At 51.2% G+C, this 22,150-nt stretch overlaps 2 protein-coding genes across 2 annotated transcripts; one reads left to right on the top strand and one right to left on the bottom strand.

Annotated features, from left to right (window-relative positions):
- The first annotated feature begins 1,413 nt into the window (after window positions 1-1,413).
- LOC121436602 (solute carrier family 35 member E4) lies at window positions 1,414-8,581 on the top strand. Its single transcript, XM_041636633.1, has 2 exons — window positions 1,414-2,640; window positions 7,640-8,581. The coding sequence occupies exons 1-2, from the start codon at window positions 2,022-2,024 to the stop codon at window positions 8,071-8,073; spliced, it is 1,053 nt and encodes a 350-aa protein (XP_041492567.1). The 5' UTR covers window positions 1,414-2,021; the 3' UTR covers window positions 8,074-8,581.
- An 8,262-nt stretch (window positions 8,582-16,843) lies between these two features.
- LOC121436388 (dual specificity protein phosphatase 18) lies at window positions 16,844-21,955 on the bottom strand. The gene is made up of 2 exons (XM_041636220.1): window positions 21,804-21,955; window positions 16,844-20,008 (listed from the first exon to the last, which is right to left on the bottom strand). The coding sequence occupies exon 2, from the start codon at window positions 19,932-19,934 to the stop codon at window positions 19,368-19,370; it is 567 nt and encodes a 188-aa protein (XP_041492154.1). The 5' UTR covers window positions 19,935-20,008; window positions 21,804-21,955; the 3' UTR covers window positions 16,844-19,367.
- Window positions 21,956-22,150: the final 195 nt, after the last annotated feature.

Genomic DNA, 22,150 nt, shown 5'->3' on the forward strand with positions numbered 1-22,150 from the left:
ATCGGAAGTAATACTTTTTAATTGAAAGAAGCTTGGTGGATAATGGGTTAAAAATCCCAGAGGAATATAACTCACAAGAAGCCCAAATTCCTCCTCTTAAAAGAGAGAGGGAGAGAGAGAGAGAGAGAGAGAGAGAGTTTGACTCAATTTCCCTCCCATAACTCTTTTTGGAGACACTATCTAAATGTCCCGGATTTTGGTCCTCTGCCTGGAAGTCCCTATCTATAGTCCCTGTCCTTCAACTTGGGCTGCTCAGCAGCGATCTACGAGCTCCCACGGCATCAGAGTCATCAGAAGCAAGTGTGACAATGTAGATTCCTGGTTCATCCGGGACGGAGGTCTGATTCAGGTCTCCAGTGGGGACTGGCTTATTTTCACCTTTGATGGTTGTGAAGGGATCTGAAACACTTAAGGCCATACGGGATTATGACCACCAGAGGGTGCTGCGAGCCGAGCTATTGGTCCCGCTTTGGGATCTTGTTTTTCTAGGCAGGTTGTCATCCAGGACTTGTTAAGTCAGCTGACAGAGCCAGGTGATGCCTGTACAGCTGGGCAGGAGCTTCCCCAGAAATCCAATGACTGGAAAGAAGCTAGGTTCCAGGATGAGCCTTGATTCTTGATCACCTGGAGCAAGTTATGTTTGGAATCGCCCTCTGGGGTGAGGGACTTAACCTATCCTGAATTCAGAGAACATCTCTTTTTCGGATGGGATATCTGAGACCCACCCAGGAACAAGATTTTAGTGACAGCTGCTCTGCTTCTCGGCCTAGGATTCTGTCGTATGAGCCCCAGGAAGTCCAGCTGTGAGTCACCTCAGAGTGCATACGGGGTCGGCTAGCCCGGGATGGATGTCAGCCCGAGGTACCCTGCTTCTCGTAGCTGTGGTTAGCCCTGGTGATTCATTTCCCCTTCTGCTGGCCTAGAGGGGGCGCCGCCCTGGTCTGGCAGGGGAGAAAAGATTTAGAGGGGAGTGGAGAGGTAACAAGATGAGGCAGTCTTAAGGGACCACGTGGTCCAGCTCGGCTAAATTCCAAGGTCTCTGGAGACATTTGTGGTCTGGGGTCAGGAGTCGCTCTTCATCGCCCTGCTTCTTGACGACAGCTTTGGGACATCTCTGCAGAGCACACCAGGGTTTCCAGCGCTGGATACTTTAAGGGAGGCTCTTGTAGGTGCTGGAGACGTTGGTGGATTCCCGTTGGTGGCGGGTACGGCCGACACTCCCCACTAAGGGACTTTGCCCGCAGCTGCTCAAGCGGAGCCAGAAGGCGCAAAGGCTGTGGGAGGGGCTAGACGTCCTCTGGGCTCCGGGGCGGAGCCTCGTGGGGTGGGGCCGACTGAGCCCAACTTTCCGGGTGGAGCGCCGCTACGGTAGCCGCGGAGAGGGCGGGGTCGGGAGTGCAGAGCGGCGCGGGCGCGCAGGGCCGGACTGGATCTCCGCGCTCTACGCTGCCAGCTCCCGAGCCGAGCCGCAGCCAAAGCAGCCAGAGCAGCTAGAGCAGCTAGAGCAGCTGCAGCCAGGCCGAGCTCGCAGATCCGCGACCACCGGCCTGTTCTCTCCTATTCTTCGCGCTGTCGGAGGCGAGAGGGACTGGGGGAGCGGCGGCTGCCCACCTTTGCTTCCAAGCTCGGTGCGCGATCTCCTCTGTCCTGTCTGGTCATGGCCTGAGCACCAAATACGGAGGTCGGGATCAGTGTCTTCACTCTGACGATCTGGGGGCCGAAGACGATAAAAACCAAGAGGATTCTATGTAAGAGCATCGCGTGAGCTTGGGGCGTGGAGGAGAGTGAAAATTTCCCCTGATACGGGAGGTGCCAGGGCTTACGAGGCCTGGGAGGGTACCAGGGAGTCCGGCATCCCGGCAGCTACGACCTCCGTTCGGCCCTCAGGGAGCTAGAATAATCGGGTGGCTCTAGGATCTAGCTCTTGAAGCGGTGTGGTGCCTTCTCTTGTCTGAGGAACCAGGACGTGGCTCAGCGAGTCCCTGGAAAGCCTGCCTCCTGCCCCAGCCCTTCTGGTGCGGATGTGCCGCTGCCCACTGGAGCGCCATGAAGGCAGGATGACCTCAGCCGAAGCAGAGGCTGTGGCTGGAAGTGCCCGGGAGCATGGCCTCCCCAAGTGGCCTCCTGACAGGCCTCAGGTCCTTGGGCAGCCTGCTCGGGTCAGAGTGGTTGTGGCAGCCCTGGTGTGGTTGTTGGCAGGAGCCAGCATGTCAAGTCTCAACAAGTGGATCTTCACAGTGCATGGCTTCGGACGGCCCCTGCTTCTCTCAGCACTGCACATGCTGGCAGCTGCCCTGGCGTGCCACTGGGGGGCCCGGCGGCCCATGCCTCGCAGCATCCAAGGCAGAGTGTTACTGCTCAGCCTCACCTTTGGTACCTCCATGGCCTGCGGCAATGTAGGCCTGAGCACTGTACCCTTGGACCTAGCACAACTGGCCACCACCACCACACCACTCTTCACATTGGCCTTGTCTGTGCTGCTACTTGGTCGAAGACACCATCCCTTACAGTTTGCTGCCATGGGCCCGCTCTGCCTGGGAGCTGCATGCAGCCTAGCTGGAGAGATCCGGGCACCCTCAGCTGGCGGTGGCTTCTTGCTAGTGGCCACCTGCCTCCGAGGCTTCAAGTCCGTTCAACAGAGTAAGTGCCTGGTCTCCATCTGAGGAGGTGGGGTGTGTGGCTGGTATGCTCTTGTCAAGGGGGTGGCAGTGATCCTCTTTGACAGAATTCAGGGAGTTCAGGCCTCAAACTTAAGCCTTAGAGGCATAGTTAATAACAGTTGCTGGTGAAGTGTGCTCTATAACTTAGCAAGCCTTTTGTCCTACTGGGTCCTCCTACGGCCTCTCCTTGAGTTAGTCAGGTCTTTATTATCCCCATTTGACAGCTGTGGAGTCTCAGCCTGGGCCTTGTGCCAGTGAACAGCAAAGGCAATATTTGAACATGGCATTCAGAGTCTATGCTGCCTAAGCTATATGTCCTAAGATTATGAACCCAGCAGGCCAGTGTGACCTAGGGAAGGAAAGGGAAAGCAGCCAGGCTGTGAGCTGATTGGGAACACTGGTTTATCCAAGCCAGGGAAGCGTTTACTAGTGGCCACGGTGTGACAGTCTGATACTGCGTGTAGATCATCAGTTGTCACAGCCATTTCCATCTCCATCTTCACGGTACAGGGGACAGTACTGATAAGACAGTGTTTTACAGTGGGAGGGGAGAGGGGAAAGGAGGCTGTCCTGCTGTGAAGCTCAGGCTGGCCTCAAACTTGTGATCCTCCTGTCTCAGCCTTCTGCCAAAGAGGTGTATGGTTGTCCCAGGGTCACATGGCTCCCCGGACTCCCACGTCTGGTTTGTGTGACTGGGTGGTGGCTATCGGGAGTGGGCAGCAGGACTCAGAGTTGAAGTAAGGTGCAATTGTCCGCCCAGCTCCAGTATGCCTGGGGTGGAGGCTGACTTCCTGTCTGGGCGGCTGAGGGGCGTTTGAGTCATAGCCCTACCCTCCCTCCACCTTAACATAAGGAAGAAGTAGGAGAGTCGAGAATGGAAAGTAAGGGGTTTCCGGGGCGCCGAGTATGGTTGGGGCAGCCTCCAGCTGAGGAACGGTGAAGTGTGGACTCTGTCCTGCCTGGCATCTTCAGCCAGGACCCAAAGGCCCTGTCCCCATCTTCACCCTAACCCCATGGGCGGGGTGAAAGCCCGGTCTATTTTAGCCTCAGGTTACATGAGCCGAGCCCTGAGCTGGGCCTTGAGTTGGTTCAGGGAAATCCAACCCTGTAGGGCCTTCCTGGGCAGGGACACCGAGCAGAGAAGGCTCCAGCTTCTAGGCCCACATTGCACCTGCCAGAGCCAAGAACTATTCATGCTGGGCTCTGGGCAGCTCCTGTCGGTAGGAGGGGCTGTGACTAGCCAGGCATCAGGGCATTCAGGCATGTTTATAGCGGCATGTTATTGACACCCAGTCTCCCCTAGGCTTGTGCCAGCTCCCTTCTTCCCTCTCAAGGCTCAGTTTCTTACAGTAAGTGTGTTGGGTGCCCTCTTCTTCGCCAGCTATGGGCTATTCAGAGTTATTGGTCACCCATCTGCTTCCCAACCCGACAGGCTTTGGGGCATTTCTATCCTCAGCACCTGACCTGGGGTCTGGCATAGAGAAGAAATTAAAATGATGTCTTTAATTGGTGGTTTTGATATCAGTTGACATCAGATGGGTAAATAGATTAGGCTGCATGCATTTGGGCCAGGTGCTAAAGAAAGCTAACGGTTCCACCAACAGAAACGGGAGCCTCGCTGAGGTGGGGGAGTGGACTGGATCCAGGGCTTGGAATGGATTTTTAAAAAGAGGAAGTTTCTCTTTGCTAGAGACTCTTGGGCCAGATTCAGACTAGAGGATACAGATGTTCCCTGGTGCTGGATCCCTCCCTGAGATCAGATGCCACGAGAACAGGGGCCAGGGATCCAGAGAGTGAGCGCAGGCGGCCAGAGAGTCTCTGCTCTCCTATGTGGGCCAGCTACAGGCTCAGTGGAGAAATGCCACCCTCATACCCAGACAGGCAAGGGAGTGAGGTGCCAGCCTGCCAAACCTGTTGTCGTCTGTACCCACCTGTGTTTCATAACCTCACTTGGTCCTCATCCTTTGAGCCCGCAGAGGGAGGACACTTTGCAGGAGGGAAGCTATAGAGCAAGGTGGGCACAGGTATGGTGTGGGCTCGAGAAGGCTGTGGAGGGAGCTGTGCACAGCCATGGCAACAGAGCAGGAAAGGGCATCCTGAGATGGGACACAGGCTGTGGCAGAGCCCTGTCAGTCATCAGGAGGAGAGCTGGGGGGTCAGCTCCTGTGCTGGGTAAGGTACACTGGGTGTGTATGCTGTTCCTCCCCATGCTATCCATGAGGAGACCAAGACAGGGAGCTGACTATGTCACACATCCAGGGAAGAGACAAAGTGGAAACAGGACAGGAGGTGAGGGTTTACATAGGTCACTGCTGTGTGTTTGCAGCAGGGGTGACGTGTTTTCAGATGCTGACGTGAAAGTGCCTTTGAAGCAGGCGTGGAAGAGCATGCCTACAATCCCAGTACCCTGGGAGGATCATGAGTTCAAAGCCAGCTGGGGCCACAAAGTCAAACTCTGTCTAGAAGCAGAAAAATAAAATACCTTTTCAGCCTGGCATGGTGGCACATGCCTGTAATCCCATCACTTTAGAAACTGAGGTAGGAGTGCCTCAGGGATCTGTAGAGTGTTCTGGGCCAGCATGAGTTACATGGAAGGCCCTTGGCTCAGGGCTAGTGAGGCAGTTTTAGTGGGTGAAAGCATTTGCTGCACAGATGACCTGAGCTTGATGCTTAGAACCCACAGAGGAAGGAAAGAACCAACTCCTGAAAGTCGTTCTGTGACCTCCACATATTCCACATATACACACACATACATCACACAAACTGTGTATGTGTGATCCACATATACACACATCATACACACACATACATCACACAAACTGTGTACGTGTGATCCACATATACACACATCATATACACACATACATCACACAAACTGTATATGGTCTACATATACACACATCAGACACACACATACATCACACAAACTGTGTATGATCTACATATACACACATCATACACACATACATCACACAAACTGTGTGTGATCTACATATACACACATCATACACACACATACATCACACAAACTATGTGTGATCCACATATACACACATCATATACACACATCACACAAACTGTGTATGTGTGATCCACATATACACACATCATACACACACATACATCACACAAACTGTGTGTGATCTACATATACACACATCATACACACACATACATCACACAAACTGTGTATGTGTGATCCACATATACACACATCATATACACACATATATCACACAAACTGTGTATGTGTGATCCATATATACACACATCATACACACATACATCACACAAACTGTGTGTGATCTACATATACACACATCATACATACACATGATGTAATTTTTTTAGTGTTAAAGACCCCATTTCAACCTCGATCCTGTTTCAATCTCTCTCCCCTCAAAAAACCCCATAAATAAAAATGCCTTTGAGGGGGCTGGGACTATGTAGCTCAGCGCTAGAGAGCTTTCTTAGGGAGGGAAGCCCTGGGCTGGGTCCCAGAACCAGAAGGAAACAATAGAATGTCTCTGGAAAAACAGAGGATGGTGAAGATGGGCTGGCAAGGGTGGGGTTACTGAGGAGTCAGCACAACAGGCTAACGTTTTACGAGTTAGTCACTTCTGCCACGGCAATCGCTGCCCTTCTGTGGGCTGCAGGGAGGGGGAGGTTTGGCAGGATGAAGGACAGGTGCAGGGGCTACCCCGGAGGGTGAAGTCCACCTGAAACCGGACCCTTTCTGTCCTAGTGTCTTTCAGGCCCAAGCCTCAAACAACTCCTCAGGTACTAACTTTGGAGTGAATGAGCAGAGGCACTCTACTCCTTTCTAGAAAGGCTTGAGCTGGAGAGACTCTTGCCTAGAGAACCCAGCCCAGACAGCAAGATGAATGGAGAGGGGAATAAGTGCCATTTCCTGTTCTAAACATGGGGTGTGAGTAAGCACTGTGGGGCTCTTTGGAAAGTGTGTGTCAGGAAACAGATCTAGGGGGCCCAGGAGGACACCAGTACCAATTGTCGTCTCTCTTCTACTAAGACTTGGAGAAGGCTCTGTCTGGTCTCTGTCCTTGGGTACACACAGCCATTTCACCCTGTGTCGGCCTTTGATGGTCGCAGTGGTATGGACATAGGCACATACAACCACGCGGGCAGCGGAAGCCCTTCTTTTCCTTGGAAACCTAAAAGGCTTCTGGATTCATCTTGACAGGCCCCACTATTGGTAGTTTTTTTGTTTTTGTTTGTTTAGATTATACGCAGATTATGAAGCGAGACATGGTGGCGCACACTGTGATCCCAGCATTTGGAAGTGGTGGGGGTGTAAATACAGTGTTAGACAAGCGGAGGAAGAATTGAAGGCAAGCCTCAGCCACATGGAGAGCTCGTGGCCAGCCTTGGCTGCATGAAATCATAAAACATCTTTTAAAAAAGAAGGCAACCAAACACCCTGATTTGAGATCGTAAACAGTGAGTGACTGCCAAGAGCCAACAATGGCTGTCTTGTTGGTCCTTTGTCACCCGGCGGTCATAGCAAATGGGCGGATGACTAGTCTCACCATTTTGACTCAAAACTATTTTATCGAACTTCTTTCCTTCTTCCTTCCCCCTCCTCCTCTGCACACTCCCACCCCAGCTCCTTCGCCCTTTCTTTCATTGTAGCTGTAAGTGGTAGAGCTGGGTGCTCCGTGCTCAGTCCCTGCTTCCTGGCTGGAGTGGTAGGGATAAGTTTTATTTTCTACATCTCCTACGCATTCTCCACATTAAGGCTTTTGTACATGTTACCTTTGTGAGCTGTTACCTATAAAGGAGGAGTGGGCACAGGTCACAAGCCCAGCTGGCCTTGCAAGTGACACCTCACATCAGGAGCCACTAACCCTGCTGAGTGAGGGCCGGCTTCCAGGAGGCTGGGTCATGAGGACGGGGTGTTCAGGGCTGGCTCTGGGTGCTGCCTCGATCCCAGTGATGACAGCCACTTTTCCTGGTTGCAGGTGCTCTGCTGCAGGAAGAGAGGTTGGACGCGGTGACGCTGCTGTATGCCACCTCTGTGCCCAGTTTCTGCCTGCTGGCAGGTGCTGCTCTGGTGATGGAGGCTGGAGTGGCCCCACCTCTGGCTCCCACTGACTGTCGCCTCTGGGCCTGTGTCCTGCTCAGCTGCTTCTTGTCTGTGGTCTACAACCTGGCCAGCTTCTCCTTGCTGGCACTCACGTCCGCCCTCACCGTCCACGTACTGGGCAACCTCACAGTTGTGGGCAACCTCATCCTGTCCCGGCTCCTGTTCGGCAGTCACCTCAGCGCGCTCAGCTATTTGGGCATCGCACTCACCCTTTCAGGAATGTTTCTTTACCACAACTGTGAGTTCGTGGCCTCCTGGGCAACCCGTCGGGGATTGTGGCACAGGGACCAGCCTGGCAAAGGTCTTTGAGACCTGGGGGAGCACATGAGCCATACCTGGACAGTCCTAACCTGACTCTTAACCATGGACAATGAGGTTAAGTGGAGAGCTACTATGTCTGCCAGGCCAAAGAGAGGAGGTGCCTTCTAGAAGGGCTGCCTTCAGAGAGACACCCCCCCTCGCCCCTGACAGCCTCACCTGTTACAGCAAGGCCCGCCACTGGATGGTGGGTCCAAGTCTGGCATGTGTGCCTGCCAGATGAGTCATTATGATTAGGGTCAAGTATTACAATGAAAATTGCTGGGCAAACTTAGAACACCTCAATGTGTTATGAAGACAATGCCCAGTGGTTGCACAATCTTTCCTCCGGTGGGGGAGGCCGTGAGGCACACCACAGAAGGCTTCTTCATTGCTGGGCTCCTCTAAAAACTTGGGGTAGCCTGTGCCAACTTCAGGTAGCTACTGTAGCCTCACTCCAGTGCTTCCTCCTCCCCTGGATTTGGGTCTTCCATCCTCAAATAAACTATTTTTGCTTGGACATCTGTGTCATTCCTTGGGGCTACAGTCAAAGGGACATAAAGGGAATGGCTGGCTACCGCATGGTTCTGTCTCCTTTGACTCTCTGTTGGCCTCCAGCCTAACACCGCTCTCTACAAGGTCCTCTACTGCCCAGGCTACCATTGTCCTGCGTCAGGATGGTGGTAGTGGCCCTTGCCCCCACCCCCAAATGTCCTCTCTCCTCTTAGAGAGATCTTCCCAAAACACACGTGCTCTGGAGTTCACTCTGCTCTGAGGACAAAGTCAGGGCTTTCCCCTTATTCCGTGTCCTTACCAGGCGCCTATCTCGCTGAGTACAATGCCAGCTCACCCACCAGAACCTTCGCTTGTGCTATCCTATCTGGTCCCTTTTCCTATATGCCCTCCACCCTCCGCCCTTCTCCTGGACACATCCTCACCTATAAGAGAAAGACCCCTGCATGCTACTCTCCCTTCAAGGAGGCCTGGTGAGAGGGGTTGTTCATGAGGGGGTGAGTCTAGGGTTGTGGGTACACAGGATCAGTCATAAGGACAGCTTCATGGAGGAGCAGGCACCAAGGAAGCACCCAGGCTAGCCTAGGGCCTAGGAAGTAGGCCTTTCATGCCGTGAACCTAGGCCAGAGTGCCCCTGTTGGTTGGCCCCAACTTTGTCTATTCATCTCTCAGTCTTTGGTGATAGACAGCTAAGTCCCTATACCTATTACAATGAATAAGAACCTAGCCTGGGGCACAAAGGCCTGGGACCAGACCCCCTGCTCTGTCAGCCTAACTGCTCTCTCTGTTTAGACTGCATTGTTCTTTTTTCTTCCTTTCTTTTTCTTTCTTCTTTCTTCTTTCTTTCTTTTTTGTTGGTTTTTTTCCTTTCTTCCTTTCTCCCTTCCTCCCTTCTTTTTGTTGTTGTTTTGAGATAGGGTTTCATGTAGCCTAGTCTGGCTGGAAAGCCACCATGTACTACTGAGGGTGACTCCGGACTCCTGATCCTCCTGCCTCTCCTCCACAGGGCTGGGGTTACAGGCGTGTTCATCACAACCCTTGGGCTTATGCAGTACTGGGGTTACAGGTGTGTTCATCACAACCCTTGGGCTTATGCAGTACTGGGGCTTCAAGCATGCCAGGCAAACAGCATCCTACCAATTGAGCTACATCTCTAGCCCCTCCCCTCCCCTTTCTGAGCACCAGTAAATGATGCTCAGGGTTGTGATGGTCCCTGTGGGGAGGATTTGAATGGGGAGCCCAGTGGTGAGGAAGGAGGGGTGACCATCTCAGGGTCACTCACACCTTGCTCCCCACCACTGTTGCAGATCCACCTGGAAATAGGGTCCTTCTGAGTGAGGACAGAGTTAGAGCAGGTGCGGGGGGCAGGGGGCTGAGATCCAGAGAGGACTACGTATTTGTTCATAAAGGACTCCTGTGCCAGGGTATGTGGAGGGTGGCCTGAGGCTGGGTGGGAGAGAGACAGGTGGTGAATGGCAAGGAACACAGACAGACAGGGTTTCCTAGCCTCAGCCTCCACCCAGGCTGGCCTTATAGAGGACCTTGCTGAGTCACTGCCACCCACCTCTCTATGACTCAGAGATGCCACTCGTTTGGTCTGTCCCACCCTTAGCAGCTTGCCCATCTCTGGATTCTACTCTCAGGCTGGGCTGAGCAGGAGAGAAGAGATGCTTTGGCTGGGGAAAGCCTCCTTGGTGACTCTTGTCTTCCTTATTGGAGGTGCTCCACACCATGCTAGGAGTGTCCCTGCCCAGCCTCACCGAGGCTCTTTGGCCTCAGGAGATGTCTGCTGCCTGGGGAGTCATTCCCCGACCCTACACACACACACACACACACACACACACACACACACACACACACGTCAAAGCCTGGTGGTGTGGGGACAGGACAGGGGTTAGATGGATCTGTGCTGGGCTTAGGTGCTGGCTTATCACCAGTAACAGAATTGATGTCCCCAAGACCCTCCAATCAGTTTCCAGCAGAAGCAGAAAGACCAGCAGCAGAAAGCCACGGTCTCACTACTCACAGCAGGGAATCTGGCTAGTCTTGCCGGACCCCACAGTCACCTCTAGTGATGATCACAGCAGCAGGAATCCCATTGCAAGGGCACTGTCCTTCTGGGACTCTGTTGTCCTGGGCAAGTGCCTCACCTCTCTGAGGCTTCAGGATAACAAATGTTGCCTTTCGGGTGGGTGTGAGGGGGAGCTCTTCTCTCCCTCTCCGCTGCCTTCCTGCCTCCCTCCACCAGAGCAAGTCCGAAGCCCCAACTGAATGTGATCATTCCAGAAGGGGCCCTGATCCCACGGTCACACTCCACCTGAGAGCTAGGTCAGCCTTTCTTGTCTTCCTCACCAGACCTGCCTTCAGGACCAGTGCCTCCAGCATGGTGGGGGAGGAGTAAGGGTGTGGCAGGAGGGAGCAGATGTAAGGACCAGCTTCCTTGCAAGACATCCAGTGAAGCGGAAACAGCCCTATACTGCCCTGTTCTTTTAGGCGTGTGTTTCTTGTGATTTCTATCTTAACTGAGCCCTTACCACACACTTGGCCTGAGCTTCTGCGGTCTGAAGCACAGCACCAAGCCAGCACTGATAACTTTCTTTTGTCACAGTGTCACAGACTCGAGCTTCCGAGTCTTGATCTTAGCAATGACTGCTCGATGCCTTTCTTAGTAGGGCAGCAGCTTTCACCTTTCCACGTAAAGCAAGCGCTTTACGGCTTCTTTTCGCCATATCCGAAATGCAGACGTCACTCTGCTATCCTTGTGCTTATTAGTAAGCACAACCATGGTGACCCCACATCTGATAACCATAATGAAGACCAATGGCCGGGGTGGGCAGAAGCAGGACAGGCGTGGCATTGCAATGGTGCACCCTTAGAAGCGCAGGGATTTGTTTCTGTCTGGAATTTACCATTTGATATTTTCAGACTGTAGTTGACAGTGACATTAGTCACTTTTTCTGTTGCTAACACCCTGACCAAAGCAACACTGAAGGAAGAAAGGGTTGCTTTGGTTCAGAGGTTGAGGTTACAGTCCCTTGGGTCAGGCAAGTCCCCCACAGGAGACTGAAGCACTTGGTCACCTCACATCCACAGTCAAGAATCAGAGAGCGATGGAGCCGTGTTCAGGGCAGTTTCTCCTTTTTCAGACAGCCCAGGACCCAGCTCAGGGAATGGTGCTACTCTCAGTGGGCAGAGCTTCCCACCTCAGTTAGCTTAGTCAAGATATAATGAATGCACCACAGGCAAGCCCAGAGGCCCCAGGGTGACAACTGAGACTACCCTTCATGAAGATCAGTACCAGGAATCCTGGAAAGTGGAAGTGGGGACAGTGGTGTGCTGTTGCACTAGTGACAAACGGAGCTCTGGAGTCGGAACTGGGTTTGAGTCCTGGCTCTTACATGCTGTGACTTGGAGCCAGGGCCTTCAGCTCCCCTGCCTCTGTGCTATAAATGGGGCAGTGAAACCTAACCCTGCGGTTCTGGGGAGCTGCCTGGGAAGTGCTTAGCCCAAGTGTCCTGAGTCACTGTCACAGATGCTAGGGAGTTGGTCTCTCCACTTCCTCTGCGGCCACCTGCACACTGACAACCTCAGGGCAGGCCTGCTCCTACTGGACAGAACAGGGTGTAGCCCAGGCCCCCAGGCTTCCTGCCAGGTCTTGGGGGAAGCCAGGAAGTTGGAGCTGTGCTGGGCATCCTGCCATTGTGGACTTCAGGCAAAGCCTTGTTTCAGCTTTAGCTACCAGGCTTCCCCTCCCATCCTGCCCTGGTACCCTTGGGTTGTCATTCGAGAAAGTCAGGGCAAACAAGGACTCCTTTTTTCAGTGCTAGGGACGGAACCCAAGGGTTGTGTGCCTGTTAGGCAAGATTTTCCTTCTAGTTCTACAAGAGGGCTGGGGATTGAGGCTATGGCTCCATTGGTAGAATACACATACAAAGTACTAGGTTTATCCCGCCAGTACTGCGGTGGCTCATGTCTGTATTCCAAGCACTCAGGAGGTGGAGGCAGGAGGTTCAGAAATTCAGTCATCTTTAGCTATATAGTGATTTTGAGACCAGGCTGGGAAATCACATCAACAGTAGGAACAAAAGGAAGCAAGGACTCTTCTTGTGTGTGTCCTTTCCCAGGAGGTACCGCGAGCCTCCTTTCCTGATGAGCCATCTTGCCAGTTCACTGGAGGAGCTGAGCCAGAAGGCCCAGGGCCATATGACAATGGGGAAAGAGTAGAGTAGTACGTTGTTTAAAAATTGTTGGAAGTTTGTGTGGTGGCACACACCTTTAATCCCAGCACTCGGGAGGCAGAGGCAGGTGATCTCTGATTTCGAGGCCAGCCCCGTCCACAGAGCGAGTTCCAGGACATCCAGGGTTACACAGAGAAACTCTGTCTTGAGAAAAAACAAAACAAAAAACAAACTCTGGAAGTTCACTATTTTGAATTAGCTTTTGCACTAGGTCTTAATGTGCCAGATTAAAAACTAAAACCTGCGCAAGTTCCACCCAGCAAACTGAGACTAAATTACTACTTAGTAGAAATGAAGGGAAGAAGAAAGGATAGCCCGGGTTCCCAAATAGGCAGCTGGAACTGGCATGACAATGAGGTCGCCTGGGCGTTTTTTAATCCTTTAATCTTTACCAAAAGGTAACCTGAAGTAACCTGAAGTGTCTGTCCCTCTGCCTGGCAGGCAGCACTCTGGAGGGTAGAGAGGATTGCTAGTCCTGGGCTGTGTGGAGAGCTGGCCTCATGCCCCCTCCCTTACACACACACACACACACACACACACACCCCTACTCCTCCAGTCCCCAACACACAAATTTTGAAATGAGCAGCTTCTTTTGGTTTTAATTACCTATTTCAAGGTCTTGTCTTCAAGTACACCTTTCTGTTTTTGTCTGCCATTTTCTGTAACTCCACATTCTTCTGCTCAGTTAAACACTTCCTCTAGCCAGGCGATGGTGGCGCACGCCTTTAATCCTAGCACTCAGGAGGCAGAGGCAGGCGGATCTCTGTGAGTTCGAGACCAGCCTGGTCTACAGAGCTAGTTCCAGGACAGGCTCCAAAGCCACAGAGAAACCCTGTCTCGAAAAACCAAAAAAAAAAAAAACAAAAAACAAAAACAAAAAAAAAAAACAACAACAACCAAAAAAAACCCCACTTCCTCTACTTTATACAATCAAGTGTGGCCCTTTCCTAGAAACATGATGTCTTATACCTACAATCACAGCACTTGGGAGGCTTCTGAGGCTAACCTAGGCTACCCAGTAAGTAAATTCCAGGTCAGCCTGGGCTACATACTGAGATCCTGTCTCAAAACACCAAGAGAAAGTCTAAGGGAGACACCTGCAGGTCTCTTTCCTAGCCACACAGGTTTTACCAACCAACCTAGGAGGCGGGGATTAAACAGGACCACCCAGAGGTTCCTCTACCCAGGCTGTGTCCAGAGAAAAGCCCAGCAGCTGAGCCTGAGGACAAGGACACTGCTCATCCCAGCCATCATTCCATGAACCCCTCAAAACCTTCTTTGCCTCTGCTAATCAACCACTAGTTGAGGCAGGTCCCTTTCCAGGCCGAATCCTGTATAACACACTCCCAAAGTTCTCTTTCTGAAAAGCTGATTCCTTGGGCAGGCTGAGCATGCTGAGCATTCCGGCCTTCCATCTTCTGTACACATACGCCCCTGACCCAAGCTCAGCTCAGCATGTCCCAGTGTGTCTACTCTTTCCTCTTCAGTTGTGAAGTCCAACTGAGCATGTCCAGGAATGGGCCAGCACCTGTAGGAATATGTCTAGGCTCCCTGAATATAATCTCCACTGTTGCTTTTTTCAAGGGTCAGGGGCGGCAGTGTCTCCCAGTGGCAGCCTTTTGAGTCCCCTTAGTTTTAGGGATCTCCATTCAAGTAGAGCTGGATTCTAGGCTTCCAAGTAGAAAAGAATTTCAGGAAGAGCCAGTCTGAAGCAGAGTTAGTTTATTTAAAAAAAACAAACATTTTAAGCACAAAGATTTAGAAAAAGAGGAGCAGGGGAGGAAAGCCAGCATCTCCGAAAGCGTGTGTCTGGGTGTCTCAGCCCCAGCTCAGTGTCTTCACAGCAGCCGTCTGTATGTTTCTGGTGGCTTTAGACTTGAGCCTAAGGTGCTCATGGCTAGTTTCTATGCACTGGACAGGGGCACCACTAAGGTAAAACTCTAGATCACAGGGTTGCTGGGGAAGTTAAGACATTTCTACTGTAAAAAAAAGGGGGGGGGGTTAGTCTTGTTTTTGGGAATCTCAAAAATATCTAGGAAAGGAGTAAGGTCACACTTAAAGGTCATATAGGTTTAGGCCTTAAGCAAGGTTCACTTATTTTAACACAAAATGTGTCTATAAATTAAAGGGCAACTCCTAGCTGTCACCCTTTACAACAAATGTTACTGTGCTAGAATATTCTCTTCTGCAGGAAGCACCAACCAGTCTCCTGTTCCCTCTCATGAATGTAGGAGCTAGAGGATGAGGAGACAGGCCGGCTGCTGGATATCGTGTGGCCGCTGTAATGTCCACTCCTAGCACCCATTGTTACCGGCACAAGTCAAGCCTCACCTTGTGGAGGAGCTACCGGCAGTTGATGGCTGCCTGCCGAGGGAGACAGGGCCTCTCTCCATTGGCAGCATGGCCACGGCTAAGTTGCCCACACCCTAGGTATGATCCCACACCCACGAGCATATGGGCAGCACCACCTGGTTTCAGGGTTATTAATAACAACAACAGCAACAAAAGGAGGACATGATATTGGGAGGGAGGCAGAAGAAGGGCACTAGGATGACTTGGAGAAGGCCCTGGGGGATGGAGACAATCAAAATATACCTATACGTGTATATTTTCCAAAAATATATTATTTAAAAATAAAAAATATGGACAAGGAGAGGGAGGGAGTAGTGTAATGACATCTATCAATACACCATAACAAAACTCCTCACTTACAGCTGAACAGTGGTGGCACATACCTTTAATCCCAGCACTTGGGAGGCAAAGCTGCAGGTCTCTGTGAGTTCAAGGACAGCCAGGACTACATGGAAAAATCATACCTTGGAAAACCAAGAAAATTTAATTTTTAATATTTTAAAATATGGATACTTCCTTATATAGTCACAGAAAAGTTATGAACATTTAAGGGAACTTACTGGGAAGAGAAAGGGGTTCAGAAAAAGTGGGAAGGGATGAGGGTAATAAGAAGTAAATATGATTAGTTTTAATACAGTTCTGGTGAGGCCATCATCATGTGACCAGAATTCTGTAGTACACACCCTAGAGAAATTAACAACCTGTGTGCAATGTGTATGGCAGTTTCACCTATAACCCTTACACCCGACAAGTAAATACACTTCAGTGGGTAAAGAGTGACATAGCCGTAAAAATGCCATAGAACAAAGACAAGGGGCTGCGTGAGGGGCGAGCGCCAGGCTGCCCGGAGAGGCAAACCTGTAGGAACACACGTGTGCTTGTCAGCGTGTGGGGAAGGTTTGGGTTGGGGTCTGGCCACAAAAGGGACCCGTGACAGGCTCCTGATTTGTGGTGATGACGTCATTCTATGCACCTGTTAAAATCCAGCAGGGGGTGGTGGTGGTGGTAAGCACACTCAGGAGGCAGACGCTGAGAAGCAGCCTGATCTCTGTGAATTTGAGGCTAGCCTCGACTACATATTGAGTTATAGGCCAGACAAGAGTTCCAGACTCTGACTCAAAACAAACAAGCCTCAAAGAACTGGGCTGGGGATTAGCTTGGTGGTAGGACATTTGCCTAACACACACAAGGCCGTGGGTTGAGTCCCATTTGGGAATGAGGTGACCCAGAAAATTGTGAATTCAAAAGTTAAATTGACATGCTAATTTGAACTTAAAAAAGATTTATTTTCTGTGCATGAGTGTTTTCCCTACATGTATGTATGTGCAATACATGCATGCCTAGTGCCCTAGGAGGCCAGAAAAAGGCATCGAATTCCTTGGAACTGAATCCACAGAGAGTTGTGAGCCACGAGGTGGGTGCTGGGAATCCAACCCAAGTCTTCTGCAAGAGCAGTAAATGCTCAGAACCACTGAGCCATCTTTCCACCCCTAGATAGTTGGTTTTTTTTTATGACTAAAAGATTTTTTAAAAATATTTATTTATCTATCTATCTATCTATCTATCTATCTATCTATTTATTTATTATGCATACAATATTCTGTCTCTGTGTATGTCTGCTGGCCAGAAGAGGGCACCAGACCTCATTACAGATTGTTGTGAGCCACCATGTGGTTGCTGGGAATTGAACTCAGGACCTCTGGAAGAGCAGGCAATGCTCTTAACCACTGAGCCATCTCTCCAGCCCCCTATGACTAAAAGATTTAAATAAAGTTCTTTTAAAAGAAAATTTCTATCTGTGTTTCTGCCAGGAGAGTTGCAGGGCGGGGGCTTGGCCACACCTGCCTGCTGTGTGTGTGTTTGGTGGGGGGTTTGCTTCTGCTGAAGGGTGAGATTAGTCCTAGAGCAGTGGCTTGCCTCCTCCCACTTCGACCACCTCATACCAAACTCCTGGGCAGTCCCTTTCTGAAAACAGGGCACAGGTAGGTTGGGGAGTATGGTGGTTGGTTTAAATGTCAGTTCGCCATAAATCAAAATCACCTATAGGGAGCCACACCTGGAGCATTGCTTGGTTGCCTATAATGGATGTGGAAAGACCCACCCAAGAGTGGGCAGCACTTCTAGAAGCAGCTCAGATAAAAAGGGCATGGTGGCAGGAAGATCATTCACCCTGCTCTCGGCCTTCCCACATGCCGCTGACATCAGAACCAGCATTTCCAGGCTCTCTGGGAGCACCCCAGGTTTTGGGGCCAGGCTGGGACTGCTGATGTCCCAGACTCATGGACTGTGGCCTCTCCCATGAGAGACAGACGCTGTGGAACTACTTCCACTGCTGAGCGTCCCATATGCTAAGTTAAATTCTTTTCTTTTCACCCTGCCGGTTCTGCGCCTCCCGAGACTCATACAGGGGGAAGGCCTGCAGTTTCTACAGCACTCGAGATGCACAGCACCGCATCAAGCCACCCAACAGGGCAGCCGTGCTGTTGTCTGCTCATAAATGATCTGAAAGCTCTAGATCAGACCAACTGGTCAGTGTTTGCCAACGTGACATAAACTAGAGTCACCTAGGAAAGGGTCCCTCCACTAGGTGAGCATGTCTGTGGGGCTTCTGGACTAATAATGCAAGAATAATTCGGGAGAGGGTGTAGCCTGCTCTCGGCTGTGCCAGCCCGGGCAGGTGGTCCTGCACTGTATAACAAACTGGGCTGAGCAAGCCATGGGGAAGGAGCAAGCCAATAAACAGCATTCCTCCTTGCTTCTGCTTCAGTTCCTGCCTTGAGTTCCTGTCCTGACGTCTCTTCATGATGGACTGTGTGGACCTGTAAGTCAAAGAAACCCTTTCCTCCCCGAAGCTGCTTTTGGTGTTATACCACAAAAGTTAAGTGGAGCACTGGTCTTTGCAGGGCATGGTGGCACACACCAATGGTCCCAGCATTCCTTAAGTACAAGCAAGAGATAAGGAGCTCAAGGCTACATGGCCTGGGCTACATGGGACTCCTTTTTTTTTTTTAATTATTATTATTTAGATTTTTTTTTTTTTGAGACAGGGTTTCTCTGTGTAACAGTCCTAGCTGTCCTGGAACTAGTTCTTGTAAACCAGGCTGGCCTCAAACTCACAGAGATCCACTTGCTTTCCTGAGTGCTAGGATTAAAGGCTTGCACCACCACTGCCCCGCTGGGATCACCTCTTAAACCAAACACAACCTTCTTGAGTTGGGTCCTGACACTAAGGAATTCTGAGCAACCCTGAATTTCAGGGCCTCCTGGAGTCAACTCCCTTGTCCTGACCTCTGTCCCCATAACTCCTGAACAGTCAGGCAGCCTGGGACACTGGATCTCACGGTCTGCAATTCTGCATAAGGCCTTTTGGAGAAAGCTGGGCGTGCATCGTAGGCTGCACAGTGGGAGCTCTGGCAAACTTCTCAGATGAGGCTTAGCAAAGATTAAGCTATTTCTTCTCTCTCACAGAGGCTTCTGAGACACATAAACAAAGGGCTGTGTGTAGACAGGACGGCCTTCTGGATGAGTGCTGCTGATCGGAGCAGCGCTGTGATCCACGCCCTGTGCAAGTCTGGCCTGGAAGACCAGAGTTGGGCCACTGTGGTGAAGGTGGAGGGGAGGCCCCATGTCTATTAGGTTGGCACTTACTGTGAGACACTGGAGAGCACCAGGATGCTTAAGGAATGAACGAGGTGGGATTTTGGCAGAGTCATCTCTAGGTTGGTCATCTAGGGGAGAGCTGCAGGATCCCAAGGCTGCCATATGCACTGTGCACTGGTCTCTTTGGCATGGCCACCACTTGCCTCCCCCATCCTCCAGACAGTAGCTATGACCTACCACTCACAGAAGAGTTACCCTCACCATGCTCTAACCAAAGAATTTAATATCTAAAGACACATACTACAGGGCAGTAATTGTTGAGTTGTTTGTTTGTTTTTTGAGACAGGGTCTCACTATGTTGCCCTGGCTGGCCTCAAACTCACCTTGCAATATTTCTGCTTCAGCCATCTAAGGCATGTACCCCCCAAACCTGTGGATTAGGAGGTGAAAAGTTATGGCAATGCTCTATTCTTGCCCTTATGAAAAGCACCATCTGGTGTGCTCCTGCAGCAACACAAGTAGAGTGTTCAAGTTTAGACCTTGGTATACTATTAATGACAGATCTGTACTGCTGACCCTGATATAGGAGCTGGTTGGGTTGGCTTACAGTGGAATCATAAAACGGATCTCCTTCTCGTAGATGTCTGGGATCAGTCCCATTGGGGAGTTAATCATATGCATTGTATTCTTGCCGAACAGCTGGAACTCATAACGGATGAGCTGCTCCCAAAAGCCACTGTTGGGTCGAATGATGGGCCGGCATGATTTGGTCCACGCGTGGGCATCTAGAAGGGTCATGGCGTGGTATTTCATGAGGTAGGCGAGGCACAGGGCAGCGGAGCGGCTCACACCAGCAGCACAGTGCAGCAGGGTGCGGCCCTGCTTCATCTCCACGGAATGGATATGGTCAGCGATGGGGTCGAAGAAATCGCAGAGACGCGCAATGGGCGCATCGATCACAGGCACCTGCACGTACTGGATATCCTCGTAGAAGGTGTTGGCTACCTCTACTGAGACGTTGATGACCGTGGTGATCTGATTGCTGGACAGCAGGAGCTTGTTGTTGGCAGCCACACCATTGCTGATGAACAGGCTCTTGGTGATCTGTGAGAGGCCACTGATTGAAGGCTGAGGGAACTGGACTGCGAAGGCACCCAAAGGAGAAGTCATCAAGGTGACAGACAGGCCAACAGCCGGTGCTGGGTTACATGTCCATCTTTCTGCCAAGCTGTGTCCACTGAACACTGTGGAAAGGAGGGTGGAGAAGGGTAAGAACTGAGAAGAGTTCTGAGAAGTGGACGGCTGGGTCTCCAAGGCTAGCCAAGGCCTTCTCTGAGCAGCGGTCAGGGAACTCGTTAGTTACACTAAAGTTACTGGATTGTTGGGGGGGGGGGGTCTTTTCACACAGAAAACAATGGAAACAAGAACAATCAACCACGAGAGGAGCACGGGATAGACTTTAAAGGGACTTCAGCTAGTGAGTGGAAGGGGGTCAGCCATGGTCCGAGAGACCATGGGACAAAGGAAGGAGCAACTTGGGTTTACTGGGATGGGTTCAGGTCAGGTCCTAAAGAGCTTCCGGAGAACAGGTGGTACTCAGCAGGGTCTTGGTCCCTAGAGAGTACCCACACAACTGGACACAAAGCTAATGAGAAACTCGTCATGTATTTTGCTCAGCTGTGCCTTCAACATTTTTGTTTGTTTTTTCGAAACAAGGTTTCTCTGTAGCTTTTGGAGCCTGTCCTGGAACTAGCTCTTGTAGACCAGGCTGGCCTTGAACTCACAGAGATCCGCCTGCTCTGCCTCCTGAGTGCTGGGATTAAAGGCGTGCACCACTACCGCCCGACTTTGCACCTTCCAACATTAATGACCCTAAGTCAACTGAGACCAAGTGAAAGTGAAGCCCGGGGGTGCTCACCTGGAACACAGCGCTCAGGAGGCAGAAGAGGAAGGTGGGGGGCTCTGGACACAAGGGCGCTGTTTCCTGCCCCCTACACTGAATAAAGAGCCAGGGAAACAAGCTACAGGGTTTCTTTAGTTTTTTTTCCTTTGGCAAAGAAACAGAGCTGTTTACTTAAAATTAACCTTTGGGAAAATGGGATTACAGAGAGAACAAGCAAATTTCCCAAGCAGGCCAGTTTCCGCTAGCATAAGGGACGTCTATCTAAATCCTCCCACAACAAAGGGTCATTCAAAGTAACATCAGGCCAGTCAGTCATGTTCCTACAGGTCTGTCTCCCTGTTCCGGCCTTCCAAGGAGTGTAACTTTGAAGTGACCAGTGTTTTTGTTTCTGTCCTCAAGTCCTTTTCTATCCACAAACTCACAAACCTCCTTTGCTTGGCTCACTGGAACATTCTGTTGTACAGAATAAAGTGTTGTACAACTTTAGAAAATAGAGCCAAATAAGATTTTTAAAATGTTGATCAACGGGGCAAGATGTCTACCTTATAAAGAGGTGATGAAACGAGACAATCCAAGGGCGTGTAGAGAGGTTAAAATGCAGATCCTTGTGGGAATGACATGTAAAGGCCAGGGGCTATAGAGTTGTAAAGATGGTCTGAAGCCATCACAGACAGGGGGGCAGAGAGCAGACGGGGAAACTGAGGCAAAAGACGGGGGAGTTCTAGACCAGCCTGGACTACTGAAATTCTTTAAAAACAAAACAACCCACAACAAAAGAACAGGCCCAGTATCATTCCCCACAAAAATGAACAGTTTGGATTGAGGAGGAAGGAGAGAGAAACTTGGTCGCGGCTGCTTTCGCACTTTATGGCCAATGAGGCCTTTGACATCTAGTTAATTTGTCACTCGTGGAAAGTGAGACTCGAGGAAAAATAGTTTTGTTCATCGTCAGACAGCAAGTTCTTTCGGGAGAAAGCTGGCAAATATAGGTGGGGCTTTGGTTAAATTCTGGGTTATAAACTGGACCAGAGTCCACAAGTTGATGGGCAGGAGGTGCCACTTCAAGTCTAGGACGCTTCCTAGGGAATTGGCTTAGAATGGCTCTCTACGTGGAGACAGGGCTCCGATCATCTTACCTCTCAGCCGCAGGGCCGCGGGAGTCTTTCAGGAAGCGACCGCAGGGCAGAGCCGCGGGCGATGGTCTCCGAGAGGGTCCGTCATGATCCTGGATCTCGGTAGCAACGGCTTCTCCTCGCGCAACAAAGGGCAGTTCTGGGCCTAGAGGGAAGCAGCGGCCTGCTCTGCACCCGGACGTAGCGTCGTAGCACTCGCGCAATCATCAGACCTCTCGGAGAAGCCGGGAAGGCTGCAGCACAGCATACCGGCCCGTCTCCACGGAAACGCGCCTGGCAGCGCGTCTCAGACAGCCGGAAGGACCGACCTCAGGGCGGCCGCCTTCAGGCCCCGCCCCCTCACGCGTCTC

This window comes from Microtus oregoni, unplaced genomic scaffold, assembly GCF_018167655.1.
Source record: "Microtus oregoni isolate MIOR12 unplaced genomic scaffold, Mior012 000049F_ref0000343, whole genome shotgun sequence".
Taxonomy (NCBI): domain Eukaryota; kingdom Metazoa; phylum Chordata; class Mammalia; order Rodentia; family Cricetidae; genus Microtus; species Microtus oregoni.

Excerpts from the sequence above, each read along its gene's own strand:
- LOC121436602 (XM_041636633.1), top strand. The coding sequence starts at position 2,022 with ATGTGCCGCTGCCCACTGGAGCGCCATGAAGGCAGGATGACCTCAGCC. Across the intron at positions 2,641-7,639 it reads CTTCAAGTCCGTTCAACAGA|GTGCTCTGCTGCAGGAAGAG; the intron begins GTAAGTGCCTGG and ends TCCTGGTTGCAG.
- LOC121436388 (XM_041636220.1), bottom strand. The coding sequence starts at position 19,934 with ATGACTTCTCCTTTGGGTGCCTTCGCAGTCCAGTTCCCTCAGCCTTCA.